This window comes from Scheffersomyces coipomensis (assembly GCF_036884675.1).
Source record: "Scheffersomyces coipomensis strain NRRL Y-17651 chromosome Unknown DFJ63scaffold_2, whole genome shotgun sequence".
Classification (NCBI taxonomy): Eukaryota; Fungi; Ascomycota; class Pichiomycetes; order Serinales; family Debaryomycetaceae; genus Scheffersomyces; species Scheffersomyces coipomensis.
In genome coordinates, this window is record NW_027042893.1 from 1,549,888 (window position 1) to 1,569,763 (window position 19,876).

The 19,876-nt window shown below is 31.8% G+C and overlaps 9 protein-coding genes and 1 non-coding gene across 10 annotated transcripts; 3 read left to right on the forward strand and 7 right to left on the reverse strand. All coding sequences in view use genetic code 12, as the record gives it.

Moving 5' to 3' along the window:
• Positions 1-762: 762 nt before the first annotated feature.
• DFJ63DRAFT_317822 (uncharacterized protein) lies at positions 763-3,014 on the reverse strand. The gene has a single exon (XM_064906864.1). It carries the CDS (start codon positions 2,827-2,829, stop codon positions 958-960), a length of 1,872 nt encoding a protein of 623 aa, XP_064763832.1. The 5' UTR covers positions 2,830-3,014; the 3' UTR covers positions 763-957.
• Positions 3,015-7,581, reverse strand: LYS2 (L-aminoadipate-semialdehyde dehydrogenase). Its single transcript, XM_064906865.1, has one exon. It carries the CDS (start codon positions 7,311-7,313, stop codon positions 3,117-3,119), a length of 4,197 nt encoding a protein of 1,398 aa, XP_064763833.1. The 5' UTR covers positions 7,314-7,581; the 3' UTR covers positions 3,015-3,116.
• A 201-nt stretch (positions 7,582-7,782) lies between these two features.
• On the reverse strand, positions 7,783-10,245 carry RAD16 (DNA repair protein; the record flags this gene model as incomplete). Its single annotated transcript, XM_064904881.1, has 1 exon — positions 7,783-10,245. The coding sequence occupies one exon, from the start codon at positions 10,243-10,245 to the stop codon at positions 7,783-7,785; it is 2,463 nt and encodes an 820-aa protein (XP_064763834.1).
• Positions 10,246-11,102: 857 nt separating this feature from the next.
• TIF34 (translation initiation factor eIF3 subunit i) lies at positions 11,103-12,149 on the reverse strand (the record flags this gene model as incomplete). The annotated part of the gene is made up of 1 exon (XM_064907971.1): positions 11,103-12,149. The coding sequence occupies one exon, from the start codon at positions 12,147-12,149 to the stop codon at positions 11,103-11,105; it is 1,047 nt and encodes a 348-aa protein (XP_064763835.1).
• A 282-nt stretch (positions 12,150-12,431) lies between these two features.
• Positions 12,432-13,960, reverse strand: DFJ63DRAFT_81956 (carboxymethylenebutenolidase). Its single transcript, XM_064909145.1, has 2 exons — positions 13,928-13,960; positions 12,432-13,860 (listed from the first exon to the last, which is right to left on the reverse strand). The coding sequence occupies exon 2, from the start codon at positions 13,522-13,524 to the stop codon at positions 12,715-12,717; it is 810 nt and encodes a 269-aa protein (XP_064763836.1). The 5' UTR covers positions 13,525-13,860; positions 13,928-13,960; the 3' UTR covers positions 12,432-12,714.
• Positions 13,820-14,198, reverse strand: DFJ63DRAFT_334094 (uncharacterized protein; the record flags this gene model as incomplete). The annotated part of the gene is made up of 2 exons (XM_064907972.1): positions 13,820-13,863; positions 13,928-14,198. The coding sequence occupies 2 exons, from the start codon at positions 14,196-14,198 to the stop codon at positions 13,820-13,822; spliced, it is 315 nt and encodes a 104-aa protein (XP_064763837.1).
• Positions 14,199-14,330: 132 nt separating this feature from the next.
• Positions 14,331-15,410, reverse strand: DFJ63DRAFT_284722 (guanine nucleotide exchange factor; the record flags this gene model as incomplete). Its single annotated transcript, XM_064904837.1, has 2 exons — positions 14,331-14,929; positions 14,972-15,410. 2 exons carry the CDS (start codon positions 15,408-15,410, stop codon positions 14,331-14,333), a joined length of 1,038 nt encoding a protein of 345 aa, XP_064763838.1.
• Positions 15,411-15,863: 453 nt separating this feature from the next.
• On the forward strand, positions 15,864-15,935 carry DFJ63DRAFT_t42. Its single transcript has one exon. It is a non-coding gene; the product is annotated as a tRNA-Glu (tRNA).
• Positions 15,936-17,268: 1,333 nt separating this feature from the next.
• Positions 17,269-18,966, forward strand: TRY3 (Try3p; the record flags this gene model as incomplete). The annotated part of the gene is made up of 1 exon (XM_064905852.1): positions 17,269-18,966. One exon carries the CDS (start codon positions 17,269-17,271, stop codon positions 18,964-18,966), a length of 1,698 nt encoding a protein of 565 aa, XP_064763839.1.
• A 500-nt stretch (positions 18,967-19,466) lies between these two features.
• Positions 19,467-19,799, forward strand: DFJ63DRAFT_311837 (uncharacterized protein; the record flags this gene model as incomplete). Its single annotated transcript, XM_064905853.1, has 1 exon — positions 19,467-19,799. One exon carries the CDS (start codon positions 19,467-19,469, stop codon positions 19,797-19,799), a length of 333 nt encoding a protein of 110 aa, XP_064763840.1.
• Between the last annotated feature and the right edge of the window lie 77 nt (positions 19,800-19,876).

Below are 19,876 nucleotides of genomic sequence, written 5' to 3' on the forward strand. Positions count from 1 at the left end.
AACTTCTTACAACTTATTCATTCTTTACCAGCACTAACGGTCGTATCAAGTAGTTTAAAGCGTTGTAAAATAATAATAGGAAAGTTTCACAGTAATTTAACTAAAAATATACTGCTGCTCTTACTCCTCATTCGTTCGTTCGTTCGCTACACAAATCCATTACTTAGACATTGCAGACAAGTAACAGAAGGACAACTAAATAAGGATATTCTTACTCTGACTCCCCCATTCTTTTCTCGTTATTATTATTATTATTTATTCGTTAATAATAAAGACAGAGATAACCGTTGTTACTCATTCCACTATACAACCTTGTCAATATATAAATAAATTTTTTTTTTTGAATATTGCTACTCTAATCATTCATTCTCAATGACTTGAGACGCCTTGATAAGTACTTACTTCCTCCTTCTTCTCAGGTGATAAAACTTCAGGCAAATTTTTAAACTTTTCAAATAAATTAATTATAATTATACATAACATTCAAGTTTCACTTCACAATGATATTAATCTGGTCCTTCTATAAATCATGTCATATCTAATTCTTCTTTCCTTTCTTCGTTTCTTCCTTCGCAACACAATCCAAAATAAAAATTTAATTATATTAAAATATTAAAAAAAAAAAAAAAAAAAAACCGTTGCAGATCTTCTCGGGTTTAGTGACCCTGGCTCAAATAAATATTATACTGAACGGGAATAAACTTCCACTAACTAGTTTCGGAAACTTTAACCGATACGCACGTGGTCACGTGCGATGACCGTTTTTTTTTTTTTTCTTTCTTTCTTTTTTTTTTGGTGTCTCCCCTTTTTTTCGTTTGGAAAAGAGAGGTCTTGTGCGCAAAAATGGCTCGACTGCCTAATTGGGTAATATGTTTCATAACTCACTATCAATCATAACACAACTTATTTTTATATCTTTTGTTTTATTCTATATTAAATACTTATTTGTCTTTTTATCTAACCATAATACATATATAAACCAAATACTAATATGATAACAGATATGGATATATTAAATTGTTTAAATCTTCTAATTCGAGATATCACAGTATAGTCCTTCAATTTCTCATCAACATATTCTAATATTTTTAACTTTTCCATTAATTCTTCTGTCATAAATGATTTATCATTATTGATTTTATTTCTTAATATCGTTAATTTAGTTTCTAAATGAGATAATTCTTGACTTAAATCTTGTAATCGATTAAGACTATCATTAATATCCTTTTGATATTTATTCTTTAATTCTTCTTTATCTTCAATTAATCGATTCATTAATTCTTTAGTTTGATAATTTAATAAATCTAAATAATCTTCTAATGCATTTAAATCATTTAAATTGGTATGAATCTCATCATCAGTACCTCCATCTCTTCTATTACTTATCAATTTCTTATTCATATCAACTAAATCTTGGGAAATCAATTTAATCTCTTTACGAAATCTACCTATTCCATTATCTTCTTCATCATTCATCATCATCTCTTCTCCAATGATTAAATCATGAAGTTTTAAATAATTGATTAATTCTCCATCTTCAAATAAATTAGAATTCCTTGAATCATATTTAAACCCTCCATTCTTAACTATCTCATTAAATATCTCATCATCAATCCCATTGATAGGTATTCGATTATTACTATGATCATATTGTCCATCGTCAAGACTATCATTAATATTATCCTTCCTCATACTCATTTCTAAACTGGGGGATGGATTCAAACTACTTAAATTACTAGTATTATTACCTCCGTTGATACTACTTCCTCCATTAAGAAGAAGATTGTTTAAATTACCTGTACTACCACTTCCACTAATTCCTCCAATTCCATTTCCAATTGCACTATTACTCCCATTTACATTATTATTGTTATTATTATTTCCATCACTTTTCCCTTTAATCCCATTATTATTATTACTTGTAACTTGACCACTACTAGTTAAACTCTTAATATCTAATACACTTCCAGCCCGACTAACAGGATTAGATTCATTAGTAGCAGCATTATAAAATTGATCCACTAATCGTTTCTTATCAGTTGAACTACTATTCAACGTATTACTCAATAAGGATATACCAACTGCACTACCACCTCCATATTTACGAGGTGTAATACTATTAATGGTAGATTGAGGATTTCGAGCTTGGGATTGTAATGTATATAAATTTCGATTTGAACTTGATGCGGATATAGGTGGGGTGGATGTTGAGGGTAATACTGAAGATGAATTCAATTCTGTGGAAGGATGGGAGGAATGATTATAACTAGTACTATTAAAGGGTGAACCTAATGAATATCTTCTATCACTTGGTTTCCTCATAAATAGATTATTACTAGCTGATGAAGGTTGGGAAGTATTGCTGGTACTTAAATTGGTTAAGGATGAATTTCGATTAATTAATTCAGGTGAAGTTGTAGTTGGTGAATGACCGAATAAGTCAAATGCAGATTGTTGGAGATTATGACTTCCTCCTCCCAGATTACTATTAACTTGAACTGGCGATTCTAAATATTGATGTTGTAAATTTGAAATAGCAGTAGATAATAAACTATTAGTATTACCACTACCACTTGAATGGCCAGCACTTGATCTACCGTCAGCAACAGACAGAGATAGATTACCACTTATACCACTACTACTGCTTCGACTATGAGGTGCAGAATGACTTTGATTATGACTATGAGTAGGACTATTGATATGAGTTTGAGGTTGATTTATACCATTAATGTTTTGAGTATGTATATAATTAGGCGACGTTGATGATGAATTGTCAATTGATGTCGATGATGTCGATTGTTTCAACCCTTCAGACCTTTTCCCAATCATCGTATTTTATAAGTTTGTCGTTTTCATATTAAACTATAGTTTTAGAAAGTTCTTGGTAACCAAACCTTAAATATTTGTCTTTTGTAATTTTTGTACCTTAGTCAGTCAGTCACCACAAATTAAATTTTTGTTTGGGGGAGAGGCCATGCGCAATTTACAATATTTCTGTTAGACGTTATTTAGCAACAACAAGGTCTTGCAATAATGATTTCTATATTTACTAATTTTTAATGTACAAACTATATAATTAAGTAGGAGGACTGGATAGTCTATGCATGTGAGTAAGTCTACTTGGCAGCAGATGAACGAGCACCAGCACCACCTTCAATCAAATCTAATGATTCTTGACTAACTTCCACTATTGGTAATTTGGATTTACCAGCTTCAGTCGGGGCAGGTAAGAATTTAGTCTTGATTAAATAACTAATATAAATACCCATTTGTTCTTCATCAATACCCTTACCAGAACTATAATCTTGACCAGTCCATTGTGCATCTAATTTTAACGATTTAGCAGCGTTGGAATCATCTAATTCAGGAGCTTTGGTATCTTGAGGTAAGTTATCTAACACGAAATGTAATAATGGGAATAAAGCTGATTCTTTACTTTCTTCAATAACAAACTTTTCTAATGCACTTCTCCACGTTGGATAATCGGCCTTTTCAACAGCATAACCATAACTCTTTAACGTGCCTAAGAAATCATTAAACTTGATTCTTGGATGTCCTGTAACATGAGCTACTGCTAATTCATCATCTTGTGGTGGATGGAAAGCAGTCGCAACTACAACTCTAGCCACTTGTTCAACTGGAACCATATTAACATTATTGTTAATATCTGGATATAAGCCTAATTCAGCACTACCCTTTAACATTCTTAATAAGAAATCATCAGTGTTAGAAGCACCAGTCTTACCATAACCAGTAACATAACCAGGTCTAGTAATACAACCTCTTAAACCTCTCTTACCAGCTTGTCTGATGATATATTCAGCCGCCCATTTGGATTGACCATAACCATTACCTAACCCTTTAGCTGATCCTGATAAATCATCAGATTCAGATAAACCATCTTTACCTTGAGCTAATAATTCATCTGATAAATGGACGAAAAAATCGGTATCCAATGATGAGGTTGAGGACACAAATGAAAAATATTTTGCTTTGCCTTCACCGCATAAATTTAATACATTGATAGTACCAATCACATTAGCATCTCTTAATTGAGAATAAGGATAAACCCAATGGACAAAAGCACCATTATGAATTATAACATCAATAGTTTGTGCTAAAGTTGACCATTTTTCATCACTTAAACCAAATTTGGATTTTGACAAATCACCTAAAACTACTTCAATCAGGGAAACCCATTTTTCATCCCAAATTCCATAAGTTTTACCAGTTTGGCGTAATCTATCTAAACCAGCCTCGACACTAGATGCTCTTACGTGGGCAAATACTTTGAATTTTAAATCAGGTCTAGAAGTTAAAATATTGTGAAGAATAAACGAACCCAAGAAACCAGTTGCACCGGTAAGAAACACATTTATCGCCTTAGAAGTATCCAATTTTTTCAAGGATTCATATGACAGCAACAACGCAGATGCGGTTAAGTCTGCTGCGTCCTTAGCGTAATCAATAACCTCAGTAGACTGTTCTTCTTCACCAGTGTTACCACCATCGGCTAATTGCACTTCTTCACCTTTTATTATTTTTTCAACCTCCTTGGCGAAACTTTCAACAGTTGGGTTCTTGAATATAACACCTAATGGTACTTCTATATTAAGCTTTTTTCTTAGTTCGAAAATCATACGGGTACCCAAGATCGAATGCCCACCTAAATCAAAGAAGGAATCATCCTTGGCGATTGATGCTGGTCTGTTAGGCAAGACTTCTAACCATAAGTCGACAATTTGAGATTCTAATTGATTCAATTGTTCTTGTTCAGTAGATTCAGATCCCCCGGCTACCTTGTTTTTACTGATTAATTTTGCCACAGCTTCTAATTGAGCAGTATCTGGGAAAGGTAATTTTGGTTTGTCAACTTTACCATTTGGATTTAATGGTAATTTAACTAATGGAACAATGATAGTTGGAACAGCATATGAAGCTAATCTTTTCTTTAAATGACTCTTAATGTCTTTGATTAATTCACGATAGGCAACCAACCCTTCAACAATAGGATCGTGATCTTCTTCATCATTGTCTTGGGTTTCAGATTTGAAATTTTTTAATTCTGGTGAATCCTTTGGAACAATATAAGAAATCAAAGTTGGTTCTTCATTCTTATCTCTTCTAACTAAAGTCACATTTTCACGAACTAATGGATGTTGAGATAAATGAGTATCAATTTCACCTAGTTCAATTCTAAACCCTCTGATTTTAACTTGATCATCGGCTCTACCACAACATTCCACATTACCATCAGGTAAATAACGACCTAAATCTCCAGTTCTGTATAATCTATCCCTTGGACCTAACCAACCTTCAGATCTCCAGTTTTCATTTTTGGAGTTAGCTTCATCTTGTTTAATCCATTCTTTAGGATCAACATACCAATTAGTAACGAATTTGGCTTTATTTAATTCTGGTAATCCTCTATATCCTTCAGCCAAACCAGCAGCTCTAACATAAATTTCACCAACTTCACCAACACCACAAGTTTGAGATCTATCATTTCTATTCACAACTAATAATTGAACATTATACATACCTGTACCTGCTGGCATGACATCCTTCAAGTTCTTTAAATAAGTTGCATCTGACTTACGACTTTTAATTTCAAAGTATGATACTGATCTTTGGGTTTCAGTAGTACCATACATATTCACAATGAATACATTTTCAGCCAAGGTTTGTAATCTTAAACAATCTCTTTTGGTTAAAATATCACCCACGAAGAAAGCATGATGCAAGGTTGGAATTGGAGTGGAAGCTTGGGCACTTAATAATTGACCCATAGCTGGAGTTAAATGGGTCACAGTAGCTCCATATTCAGCCATCCAATCAGCTAATTTACCTGGAGTACCAATATCATCAGCAGTAGGAACTAATAATTGGGCACCTAAGAATAATGGAGTGAACATATCCCTTTGAATTGGATCATGGGCAATACCAGAAAGCATAGTGAATTTATCTTTATTAGATAATCCAAATCTTTGGGACATCCATGGGAAGTAGTAGGCTAAGGAATAATGACGACCTAATACACCCTTTGGAATACCTTCAGAACCTGAAGTGAATGATAAAGTTGGATTAGAATCAGGACCAACGATGACACCAGTTGGTTTATCGGCAAATGATTGATAAGTGGTTAAACAATCTTCAAGTTGACCTTCTAATGAACCACCAACTAAAGAACCATCATCATTAACTTTTAATTGAGGAATGGTTGTAATGACATTTAATTCGTCTTTGATATAGTCGACCACTAATGAATCTAAAGTACCAGCTTTTTCTAAACCGATTAAACCAGCTGGTTTAGCAACGGAAAGATAAATGTTTTGTCTAGCAGGTGGATAAGCTGGATCGATGACAGAAAAGGTAGCACCAGCTTTTAAAACACCCATTACGGCAATCATTAAATCAACACCACGATAAGCGTAAATCATGACGATATCTCCTTTCTTGATACCTGTTTCCTTTAAATAATTTCCTACAATATTAGAAGCTTGATTGATTTGTTTGTAAGTAAAAGTACGAGTCTTAGTTGATGGATCTAAAAAGGATTTAGTTTCAACTACACATGGTCTTTCAGGATGATCTTCAGCATTCTTTTGGAATATATCTTGAATAGCACCTCTAAATCCTGACCAATCCAAATCAAGAGTTGGATCTGGTAAGTGACCCTTTTGGAATTTAGTGATTAAATTAACTTTAGTTATGGTTGATTTTAAATCTTTAGCAGTAGCATTGATAAAACTAGTGAATTGTTCACCTAATATCACAATTCTTTCATGAGTATATAATAATGCATTGTAATATATGGAGAATTTCTTACCATCAGTGAAAATAGCTAAATCTCTAATGGAACCTTCCACAGTAGTAGATAATTGTTGATTTGCATGAGCATGTTGATAAGATAATCTAAATAATGGAGGGTTTTCATCTAATTTCTTAGCTGATTTGATACTTTGAGATATTTCTGATAAAGAATTATAATTAACATGTTTTGAATTGACTTCAAATTCTTGAGATACTTTTGCAATTAAATCTGAAAAGGTTAATTCAGGAGTTAAATTCAATCTTATAATGAAAGCAGGATTAGATTCTTCCACATCCGTAGCAATCACAATATCTTCATCCCCTGTCAATCTGTAAATCAAAGCACCAAACGTAGCTAAACCGTGATTGAAGTCAATCTCGGAGTCCAATTCAAAGGAATGAGTTGCTTCAACCGATTGGTTATTGGCAGGCTTTAAAAAATCATGCGGTAAAACAGATAACGTTGGATTATCCAAATAATTTAACCAAAAGTCTGACATTGTCCTTAGATTCTGACGATGTCAACACACTTATGAACTATTCAATTGGTAGTAAACTAGATATAATGACTTAATACTGTTTATATATAGTATTTAAAATTTTTCAATCATCCCCAACTTTCAACATCTTTTTTTGTGTCAAGTCAGATTTTAAATTTTGTCATAAATTTATTTTTATTTGCCGTATCGCTCGCTCTGATTCATAATGACTCAGACAGAACAGAGAATTTTGTGTTACTGATAAACTATGGAATATCTATGCAGGAGGTACACCTATTTTATGATTGCAAAAAACTTTAAAACATATATTATTAGATAGATATAACGATATATCCATTATAAACAGAAAGAATGAGTGTAACGATTAGAAAATAAAAAGTAAAAATTAAAAAAAAGTTAATATAACATAGACCTATATACCAAAAAAAAAAACACCAAAATAAAACAAACAACAGTAATAGTCCTTACCCTAGTTCATGAATAAAAATTGTAAATCATCTGGAGTTAATCTACTTACTGCAGCATCATCTTGATTAATAGTGGCATGGATCATGTTGGCTTTCTTCTCTTGTAATTCAATAATCTTCAGTTCAATACTATCCTCAATACAGAATCTGGTGATTCTGATGGGTCTCTTTTGACCGATTCTATGCACACGATCCATTGATTGCCATTCCACACTTGGATTCCACCATGGATCCATTAAAAACACTTGAGATGCTTCACATAAATTCAACGCAACCCCACCCGCTTTCAAAGATACTAAAAATACTTCAACTTCAATATTGTCCATGAAATATTTAATGGTATTATCTCTTTGTTGAGGAGACATTGAACCTTGTAATTTCACAGTCTTGAATCCAGCTCTCTTCAATCTCCATTCTATTAAATCCAACATGGAGGTGAATTGAGAAAATACAATGGATTTAATAGTATGACGATCTGATTTTAATTTATACAACTCTTCCACCAAAGCCTCGATCTTAGTAGATGATCTCCATTCTCCCCCATGAGATCCTTGTTTAATACGGTTAACAATAGATGCCTTATTGAATAACTCTTCATCAACCTCAAGTGCGGGTTGTTCAAGATCAATAGATAAACCAATGTGACAAACAGGACATTGTAAATCTTTACCTTCACCCATATATGAATCAACATATTCTTGAATACACATTCTACAGAATCTATGATGACATTTGGATTCTATCGGCTCTTCAGCTTCATCATCACATAATTGACACATAATAACTCCTTCGATTTCAGCAGAAAGTGAATTGTTTCCCGCTTTCTTCAATACTAAATCAGGATGATCAGCTAATTGTCTCATTCTAGTAATTAATGTGAAAATATTAGCATAATTGTTTAACACCACACCTTCAGCCACATAATCATTGAATTTTCTCTTTGAATCACTATACAATGATGTATATAAATCTTTTTCTTCTTCATTGAATCGATCCTTTCTGATTTCAACGATTCTAGGAGGTAACCCTAAATCATCAGCTCTTTCTAATTTCGTTCTTCTTAACATAATATTTTGTAATAATAGACGAATATTATTAAAACTAATTAAACCATCACCTGCAATACCAAATTTTTGAATATTCTTTAACATAAAATGATTAAAGAAATTAGTATGAACCATAGGAGAATGACCACAATGATCACAATGTCTCCAATCTGAAAAACTCCATTCAGGACTCTTACATTCACATTTTGTACAGAAATATTCATAAAATGGATCAATCTTCATAAATCTGATTAATGAATACATCTCACCGATTCTATTTTGAAGTGGAGTACCACTTAAACACCATTTTTTCTCCGTAATCAAATTATTAGCTGCTTTTGCTGTTCCTGAACTTCTATCTTTAATATTATGAGCTTCATCCAATATCACTCTATAAAACTTGACTGAATGAATGGCAGATTTTTCTTTCACTACCCCATTTTTACGTTTAAATCCATGATGTTGTTTTCTGTATGATGATTCTAAGACCGAATATGAGGTCAAAATCACATCATACTTTTTTAATTCTTTGACATCAGTAGGTCTATTAGCACCATGAAATAATAAAACTTTCAAACTACCTTCTGCTGTATGTTTTTCAATTTCATTCTTCCATTGCATTAAAGCAACTGTGGGTCCTACCACTAAATTGGGCCTTTTCTTAAGATCACCCATAAAAAGCGCAATCGTTTGAATGGTCTTACCCATACCCATTTCATCAGCTAATATACCACCTTGGAAAGGACCATCTTCTTGTTTTCTTAACCAGTTAAGACCTTCAAGTTGAAACGGTAATAATTTGATATTCATGCCAGGAGGTTGCTCTGCTCTTTCGACTTTAATCTTTTCGCAAGTTTCTAAGTTGGGAAACACGTCTTTTAATTCAGGATGAAATTCATATAACCTTTCAGTGATCCTGGTAAAATATGGAATTTTCACTTTGGGTTCCTTTTTCTTCTTAGGTTTACGTTTAGTGACAGTCTTACGCGTAGCTTTGCTTGCTAATGGCTCGTCATCCTCGTCACTCTCACCTTTCACAACTTCAAGATCATCTTCCGATAAATCAATGGCTAAATTAGCAGATGAACCATTCTTATCAACCTTCTGACTTCCCAATATTTCGAAATCTTCGTCATCAACATCATCATCATCACCTAAGATATTTAGCACGAATTCTGCATCTTCATTTTCTGGTTCTTCTACTTTTGCCTTTGGCTTTTTAGTTTTGGAGTTTGTACGCGTCTTCCTACGCTTCGTTGTAGTCTTCACTTCTATAAAGTCTTCATCATTCTCAGGTTCATCATCGGACTCAACATATGACACATTTTTCTTTCCTTTTGATCTGGTTGATCTTCTAGTTTTATCATTGACTATAAATCCACCTGCTTCAATATCTGAAGAAGACGCATCAGAATCCATATCTTCTTCCACTGACCTTATTGGTGGCATGTAATATTATTAATAGAATATTCTTATATGATATCCTATCTCAGGAAACAACAAACCAATCAATCTTTCCGTGTTCAACACGTCTATGGCACTGTCAAATTCAATCTGAAATATGCTATAGATCAAAAAAATTATTTTTCATTGCAAAAACGAAATGTCGTTAGATATCTCTCTTGATTACAAACTTAAACAAATTGGTCATGTGACTAGAAATACCCTTTTAACACAATCTCTAGTATTTACTCTTTTACAGGTCTTAACACCAATGTGGTTATATATTAATTTAATTATATGATTAATAGAATTTTAAGGACCCAAAGGAAAGCCTCCCAAGACTTCCTCTGAAATTAGTGTTGTATCTCTTCGTCAAAGCTCTCTTCGCCTTGGGACATAATCCAATTGCAATTGTTATTTTAACTTTAACTTTCTTTCTTCCTCTATTGTTAATCCCAACAACAACAATCACCTTCAATCTTAGTTTCTCCACCACTAACAGTCAAATCGTTGTTTTCAAGCTGAATGCTGTTATTGGAAGAATAAAAAATGTACTATGTTTATGGTAGCGTTTCAAAAACACTAGTATTTTTCGGCAACTGTAGTTCAAAGAACTATCAAAATTATTTGAATTACTATAAGATGATACATCTATTACGCAAGTAAGAATTATTAAATTATGGTTTAGGCTTACAAACCAGTGTACTTGAATTCTAAGTCAATATTTATTTGTGTGTTAATATACAAGGAATTAATTTATAACATATCATCATCTAGGATTATACATCAATCAACATAAAGAAAAATAAACATGCAAAATGGATGTAATATACTTAGATATTACCAGAAGCAGCAGCCTTTTCGGTTCTTTCAGCATCGAAAAGGAAATCAAAGTATGATTTATCAAATGTATGAACTCTAATAAAACCATCTTCTCCACCACTACTATATCCTAAACCATCAGGATGAACAGCAATAGTATTTAATGGACCGAAATGACCTTTAACACGACCAATTTCTTCTTCAAAAATCTTATGATAGAATCTAGCTTCGAATTTACCTTGAGATTCAGCAGTAGTTGTAACATTTCTAGCTTCTTGACCACCACCTAAGATAACGAAATCTTTAACTGAGGTTATAGCAGCAGTATTCATTGGAGCATCAGCTTTGTAAACTTTTAAGATTTCAAAGGTTTCAACATCTATTAAAGTAGCACATTTATCTTTTGAAGAAGTAATGAAATAAGATCCATCTTCTGGAGCAAATTGAATATCAGTAATAGAAAAGATTTTTTCTTCATTATGGATACCATGGGCTTGGGCAGTATCTAATAATTCACCATTACTTGAATCATATTTGGCAACGAAACCATTATCAAGACCAGCGATTATAAAAGCACCATCAGCGGACCATCCAGCTACATTTGCCTTTGAACTATCTGGATGAGTTTCAATGATAACTGAAGGTTGTAAATTTTGATTAGATAAATCATCGAGATTTAAATCGTATACCACAATAGTACCTATGTGACCCATAACTTGATCAGCTATAGCTAATAATTTAGTACCATCTGGAGAAAATGCAACTCTTCTAACTGGAGATGGTGATTCCCAAGTAAATAAACACTGACCATTTTCAACTTTCCATAATTTAATGGCTAAATCACCCCCACCGGTGGCACATAAATAACTTTCTGGATCCACATCAATAGACCAAATTACCCCCTGATGTCCTTCTAAAGTTCCTAATCTTTCACCATTTGATGAATACCAAATGGATGCAGCGTTATCCTTTGCAACGGAAAACAATAAATCTCCTTCTCTATTATATTTAACTTGAGTCAACGAACGCTCGTGACCCATCAACTTGATTGGTCTCATCTTGTATATATATTTGGTTATAAGTTAACTGATTGATCTATTATATCTAAATCGATTTCAAACCCGTTAAATTTTTTTTCAGGATGGGATACTTTTTTTTCAACAACATTAAAAATCAAAATTGACTGCATATAAAACAATGGTCGTGTGCAAGAGGTAAAATATGTTTCAGTATGTATATAAGTTAATTATAAACATTATCATTAGAAAGAAGTCGATGTTTTATAAAGAAGATGGTTAAGTAAGGTAGATAAACTGATAATTTGTCCTCCAAAGCATCATCTCCAAGCTGTCAATATTTAGTCCAACTAGGTGAGGAATTGATATAATTTCATTCAATAATTTTCGCAATCATATGCCAACATAAAAACGGTAATGGCAAGTACACAACTTCATATCATGGTAAGACAGACTTATATTAAAAGAATACGAAACGTAACTAATTTATAATAAATGACTTTAAACACTATGAGACCTGGGTTGACATAAGCAGGTCTTTCGAACATGGATAGTATTAGTATAGATCCAAAAAAAGAAAAAGAAAAAAAGAAAAAAACTATTGAAATTAACAAATATTTTCAATAGTAACAGCTTTACCGTCATGGTCACCGTATTCTATTTTTAATTTACGGTTGAATAATTCAAATAACCATTCAGTACAGTTCTTAGTAATGGCTGGATCGTATCTACCTTTACTTAATTCATCTCTAACAAAAGCATGTTGAGCATCATTGATTTCAATGAAGGTCATTGCCACATTGTTTTTTCTTAATGTAGATCTAATTAAATCTCTTCCTTCTAATGGAACATGATTATCCTTACAACCAAAGATCATAACGATTTCACCTTGGATTTCTTTAGATCTGATTAAAGAATCATCATTTTTACCCTTACCTAAAGCATGGATGTGAATATCAGTAGCGAAGAAACAAACGGCTGCACTAACTCTTGGATCTAAGGAAGATCTGAAAGCTAAATGACCACCAAGACACATACCAGTAGCACCAATCTTACCATTACAAGTTGGTAAAGATAATAAGTACTCAATGGCAAGGGAATTGTCTTCATCATAAGATTTTAATTCTTTTTCAATTTTGTAAAGATTTCCATTATCAGTACCTTCGTCATCATAAGCCAAAGCATCTGAATTAACAAAATTATGATAAATTGAAGGACAAACCACAACGAATCCTTGACCAGCAATATCCTTAGCAAATCTTGATACAGGACCTGTCACTTGATAAATTTCAGAATAAACAATTACACCCGGGAATTTAGCTTTTGGATAATTTGCAATCTTTGGATGAAATACAAATAATCTCATAGTTGTTCCGTAGGATGTTTTAACATCATAATGATATTCGTCAATTAACATGGTTAGTAATGGTTTAGTTAGTTAGTTTTAACTCAATTGCAAAAAATGAAATAAAGAAGTAAATAGGGGATGTATTTATAGTTCCCAATTTTTCGTTGGTTCCGATTAATTTCTACATTTGGGGCGTGTATACCCAATCCGTAAAGAACTTATATTGAATGGTGTGGGGGTGGCGGGTGCTAACGGGTGGGGGGTAGAAACTATACCTATAGTGGGGGATATTGAACTAATTCAACAACCCAATAAATTCTAAATACAAGATTCTAATAAGTATTGAACATGATGTCTATAAAGTTCATTTCTTTGGTTGTTGAGCTTCTTCAGCTTTCTTTGCATCTGCTATAAATGAAAGTTAGTAAAACAATTCTTTAAATGAGATTGATCTAATATCAATAATACATACCAGCAGCTTGTTTAGCTCTCATTTTATCAGCATCACTTTCCATTCTTTTAGTTTTATCACCTTGTTTTTGACCCTTGGATGCTTCCTGTTTTTTTAAATTCTTAGCTCTAGCCAAGTCTCTTTGATTTCCTCTGGCCATTTTTTTTTTTGAATCTTGTGCTTCTTCTGTTGATAAGTCTACTTTTGGGAAACTAATCCTTCTAGTGATGGTATGATTTGCGTCACCAATGACTGAATAATTAAAGTGAAGGGCTGAATGATTAATGTCCATGGTCGATTTTTCACGATCTACGGAAGGTCTCGTTAATGTCTTAGAAGTCGTTTACGACATTTTGTTCGTAATTTTATAATTCATATTTTTTAGCGCTTATTTATATGTATATATATTAAGGTACAACAAACTCTATTTATCTTCTAAATCAGTAATTATAGCACTATCAAGTTTTGGATCATAAGGTTTTAATAAGAATTTAGAAAATTTCTTTAAATTATTAATTCCTCTAATTTCAGTACCTAAAAGAGGCATTTTAACTAAATGATAATCTTCATATAATTCACTCATTTGATCTAAATATTTCTTTTGCATTTTCCATCTACTTACACATCTTTGACAAGGTTTAACTTCATCTTCAGCGAATAATAATTGATTGACGACAATGGAATTGACATCCATTTTATAACTCATTAATTCTTGAATCATTCTTTCGGTTTCATAAAGGGATAAAAATTCCGATATACAAACACATACAAAGGTAGTTAAATCTGGATTTGTGAATTGTTCATTAACTTCTTGAACTTGTTTTTCTAATTCATTTAATTTTCCAAACATATCTTGAGGATTCCCACCGGCACCTCCAAGCATATTCATCATTGGACCTAACTTACCTGATAAACTTTGGAATTTACCTAATAATTTCAGTAAAGTAGCAGGTAATTGTAAGAAACGTAAAGTATGACCAGTTGGAGCAGTATCAAAAATAATTGTTTTATAAGTGATTTTAGCTAATCCACCATTCTTTTCTGATTCATCAATATTGTCATCACTTTCATTAAGTTTTTGATTTTTAATATGTTTTAAAACTTCCATAAATGATAAAGCTTCATCGATCCCCGGTATGGAACCTGTGAAATCTTGCATCATATTCTTTAAAGGATCATTAGGATCATTATTATATTGTTGAGCTTGTTGTTGTAAATCATTCATAGCAGCATCAGGATCAATTTCCATACATGATAAATTTTCCAATCCTTCAACTTTTCTAGCATCCTTACCAAATTTTTGACAAAAGGCATCGGATAAATTATGAGCTGGATCAGTTGAAATTAATAAAAATTGATCTTGAGGATGAGTTAATGCTAATTGAACGGCAATTGATGATGATGTGGTGGTTTTACCTACACCACCTTTACCTCCAACAAAGATCCATTTCAAACTATCTTGTTCAATGATTGATTCTAACGTTGGTTCCAATTCTAAATCCATTGTAAGTGTGGGTGTTATATATGTATATGGATATGGATGATTTATAGAATAAGACTTTAAATACTGATTGATTCCAGGTGCTCTAACAGTTTTAAAGTAAACGGTGTCTGATTTTTTTTCTTCTGCCAACAAACTAACTCGAAAAATAAAATGTCGTACAGAATGTTCGAGAAAAATCTGTCTGTTATAAAAGACGTATTGCAGAATAGATTATAGCTGGTTTAGCAAATGGATTAAGAAATGTTTAGGATGCATAACACTCATACTGTTATATTAGATTTATTCAAGGAACAAACTCTAAAATTATGATTGTCATGCTTAATTAATTATTTAAATTACTTATGAAAGCTACCATCGCTACCATATCAACTTTTTCGAAAAAATAAAAAAAATTGAAATCACGTGATGTGCACAGATCCGCGACATCCGGAAAAATAAATTTTCAGAAAATTATCCGATATAGTGTAACGGCTAGCACGGTTCGCTTTCACCGAGCAGACCCGGGTTCGACTCCCGGTATCGGAAAATTCTTTTATTTTTTGGTTTTGAGTGAGTGTAAGTTTTTACCAGATGTTTTGATTAGATATGGGATTAAGTTAAAGTTTATGATTAGATAGGTTGTATTTCTTTTTTTTTTTTAATACGAAGGGTATTGTTTTAATAATAAAGAGGACAGGTTTCAAAAATAATATTTTGACAGCTTCAGACCAGCAAGTAATGATTAGACAAGAAAAAGTGAGTAGAAGTGGTTTGATAGAATAGAATATGTACATAAAGAATAAGCTAATAAAAATAGGATGGATGAAATTTTGATTTAGATTTAGATTTAGATTTAGATTAGACATATTACGGGAGGAAGAGAGTTGACAGGGAAGAGATGTACGGGAAAGAGGGTATATGAAAGAAATAATAATGATCAAAAAGTGAAGTATTTTTACAAAGAGGTATTAAGCGATGAATTAGCGATGATGGGAAATGGGAAATGGGAAAGGACAAATGTACGATAAGGTAGGGATGAGTGGACCATAGCCAGTAGCGAAGATCTCTGCTGTAGGTGGCAAGCAATAATATTATATTATTCGGATATCTGTGATGTAGATGAAACATAATATGTGTATAGAGATAATTGAGTGATTTTAGATTTGACTGCAAAGAAGACAGACAGACAAATGAGAGGCTGACTCAAAAAAAAAAAAGAAATTTAAAAATTTTGATCACAGAAAAAAAATTTTCATTTTCACTATAAAGCTAACTGAGCTATAAATAAAAAACTATAAATAAAATGACAAAGAAGTCCCACGTGTGATATGTCTTTTTTTTTAATTTATCACTATATAGTTAATCTCTCCTTGTCTCTCTCTCTGCTTGTCATTTGTCTAATTATAGTAGACTGCAAAATCATAAAGCGTTTAGTTTAAACGGTTTGAGTTTTAATTATACATAAGGCTTATACTTTACTTTACTTTACTTTACTTGTATACAGTCTTCAGCTTGCTTGCTTGCTTACGTACTTCATTTGCTTACTTACTCCATATTTCTCGACTTGTTAACCAAATTTTTATTTATTTATTTGTTTAATACTGTTATCTGGTCATTCACTTCTAACTTATCAAGATCATCATTATCTTTCAGTCCATCCCATCCTATCCCTTATTCATCTACATTAACTCATAATATGGCTATATAGCCCAGACATCTCCACCTTTTTTCAATAATTAGATATCCCTCCCATTTCAGTGATTATCATATCATATCTCATCCCTCCCTCGAATCTTACGTCATCAACCCCCTACCATAACAAGTTTATCTATAACTATACCAAGCATTTTTCTTATCACTATAACACAAGATCATCAATATGAAGTTTGCTAAAGTCTTGGAACAAACTTTAATTGAAGAAGAAATACCTGAAGAATGGTATGAAGCCGCTATTCAATATAAAACTTTAAAGAAATGTATTAATAAAGTGGTTAATGAATTGAAATTCTTAGGTTTAGAAAAGAATACCCTTAAATTGTTATTTGAAGAAACTAATAATCATAAATCTGATGATTCTACAAAAATCATTGAATTAAATGAAAATGAAACTATCCCATCTAATCCAATCATTGCAGAATATACTTTATCAAAAACCGGTGATGATTCAACAAAATCAAAAATTATAAAACCAATGTTAAAAATAACGTTGGATTTCTCTCATAAAGATTATACTGATGCCCATATCTATGAAATTGGTCAACAAATTAAACATAAAATTGAAAGTTTACTTAATGAAGATGATTTAGAAAGTCATTTACCAAATCATGATAATGATCTTAATTCAACTATTCCTCCTCCATCCCCATCTATGAATCCATTATCAGATGAAGATGAAGATGATGGGTTATTACCTTTAACTCCTATAACTTCAAATAGTGAAGAAAAAATCATTGAATTAAAAGAAGATGAAAATGATCATCATTTAATTGTATTATCCCCTCCTGGTTCTCATCATGGTAGTAGAGAAGCATCTCCTGAAATCGATGATCCAAAAGGTATAGACAGAACTTTAGACAGTGGTAGTAATAGTATAAGAAAATCTTCAGTATCACCTCAACCGGAATCATCTAAAAAATCAGAAATATTCATTACTTTAAATTCAGATTCAAAATTCTTTAAAATGTTAAATGATGAATTAGAATTATTAGACAAATTAAGAATTAAAGAAGAAGAAAAAATCATTACTGAAGTTCAAAAAATAAGTGAATTAATTGCTACTTTATCAGATCCATCAAAAAGGAATAATACTAATGAATTATATAATTGGAGAGAATTATTCCGAATTTATCTTGATTCCGAAGTTTATTTCAAATATAATGAAGCATCAATAAAATCATCCGAAAGATCATCACTTCAAATCAAAAAGAATTTAGATTCATTTTTAGTTAATGTGGAAAAATCAGGTATATTAACTAAATTCACGAAAAAGAATTCCTTACAAGTTTTTAATGAATTTTTAACTATGAATTATCATCTTTTAAAAATCTTACAATTCCAATCTTTAAATTCATTAGCTCTTAAAAAGATTCTTAAAAAATTCGATAAACAAACTGCATTGGGCGTATCTTATAAACTTCCCAATTTAATCACTAACGATCATATATTCATGAATGGGAAATCCATCGCCCAAACCATCTGTTTCATAATCCAAAATAAAATCATAACTTTGATTCCCCAATTAGATGATTATACTTGTCCAATCTGTATGTCGATTGCTTATAAACCCATCAAATTAGATTGTGGACATTTATTCTGTGTAAGATGTTTGGTTAAATTAAAACAACAAAAGAAAGTCAATTGTCCAATTTGTCGATATGAAAATGCTATTTTATTAGCCGATTCCATGAATTTAGATTTAGGATTAGAAAAAATGATGAGAGTTTATTTCCCCGTTGAAGTTAAAGAGAAATTAAAAGAACGTAATAAAGAAAAGTTTCAACAATATAAACAAAATGCTTTAACGGAAAATCCAACTAATAAACATGGCGGTAGAGATGATAAATGTGTAATAATGTGAATAAAGAAAGAAAGAATTAGAGTAATTAAATAATGTGTGTATAAAGTCAATAGTTTATTCATTTAATAATACTGTAAACGGAATAGGTTCCTGCGTATATCAACATGCACCAAACAATGTGTGGCTAGGAAAGGCCACAAGCGGCTAAACATAAAAAATAAATTACATCAACGGTTTGAACTCACTTAAAATAAACCTTTGTTTTTGCTTTTACGAATAATCTTATTCTACTTTGTAATAGATGTTAAATGATATAATAATTGTTAGTGGTCATTCATTCGAAGCTTTTACCATGATTCAAACCCAACAAACTAGAAAGTGGGGAGTGTCGCTTGTTTTCTAACAAATCAAGCTAGCTTAGAAAATAATAATCTTAAAAAATAAATAACTTATTGATAAATAAAAATGCTAATGAGTTTTGCCTTCCAGTCTTTCTTGGTTTTATTGTAATGAATCTTTGTTTAATTAAACTCAATCTAATATAGCACATCTTTAGGAAAATGCAACCACAATCCAATGAACTTGTTGGTAATTCCAACATATCCAGAATCACTCTTCTTTCTCGATTGAAAGAATCAATCGTTTGCGTTTTCTTTGAAATCAATCAAACTGAATTTGATTCAGAAAACCAATTACCAATCCATCGTTATAGTTTAAGATACAAAAGTCTATGCTATATTTTAATACTCTCAGGGTCAGCTATTTTGGCAATATTTTATCAAATTACGGGGTTTGGGCTAATGTTACTTTTGGTATGTATTACAAGGTATCATACAGCTGTGTACGCCATGCTGGTGCACGATATTTCAAGATATATAAGATTTGGCCATTAAGACTGCTTCCATCATATATTTTAACGATTAGATGTAATAAATTTAGAATGGGTTATTTACGTATTGGGTTTTAGGTT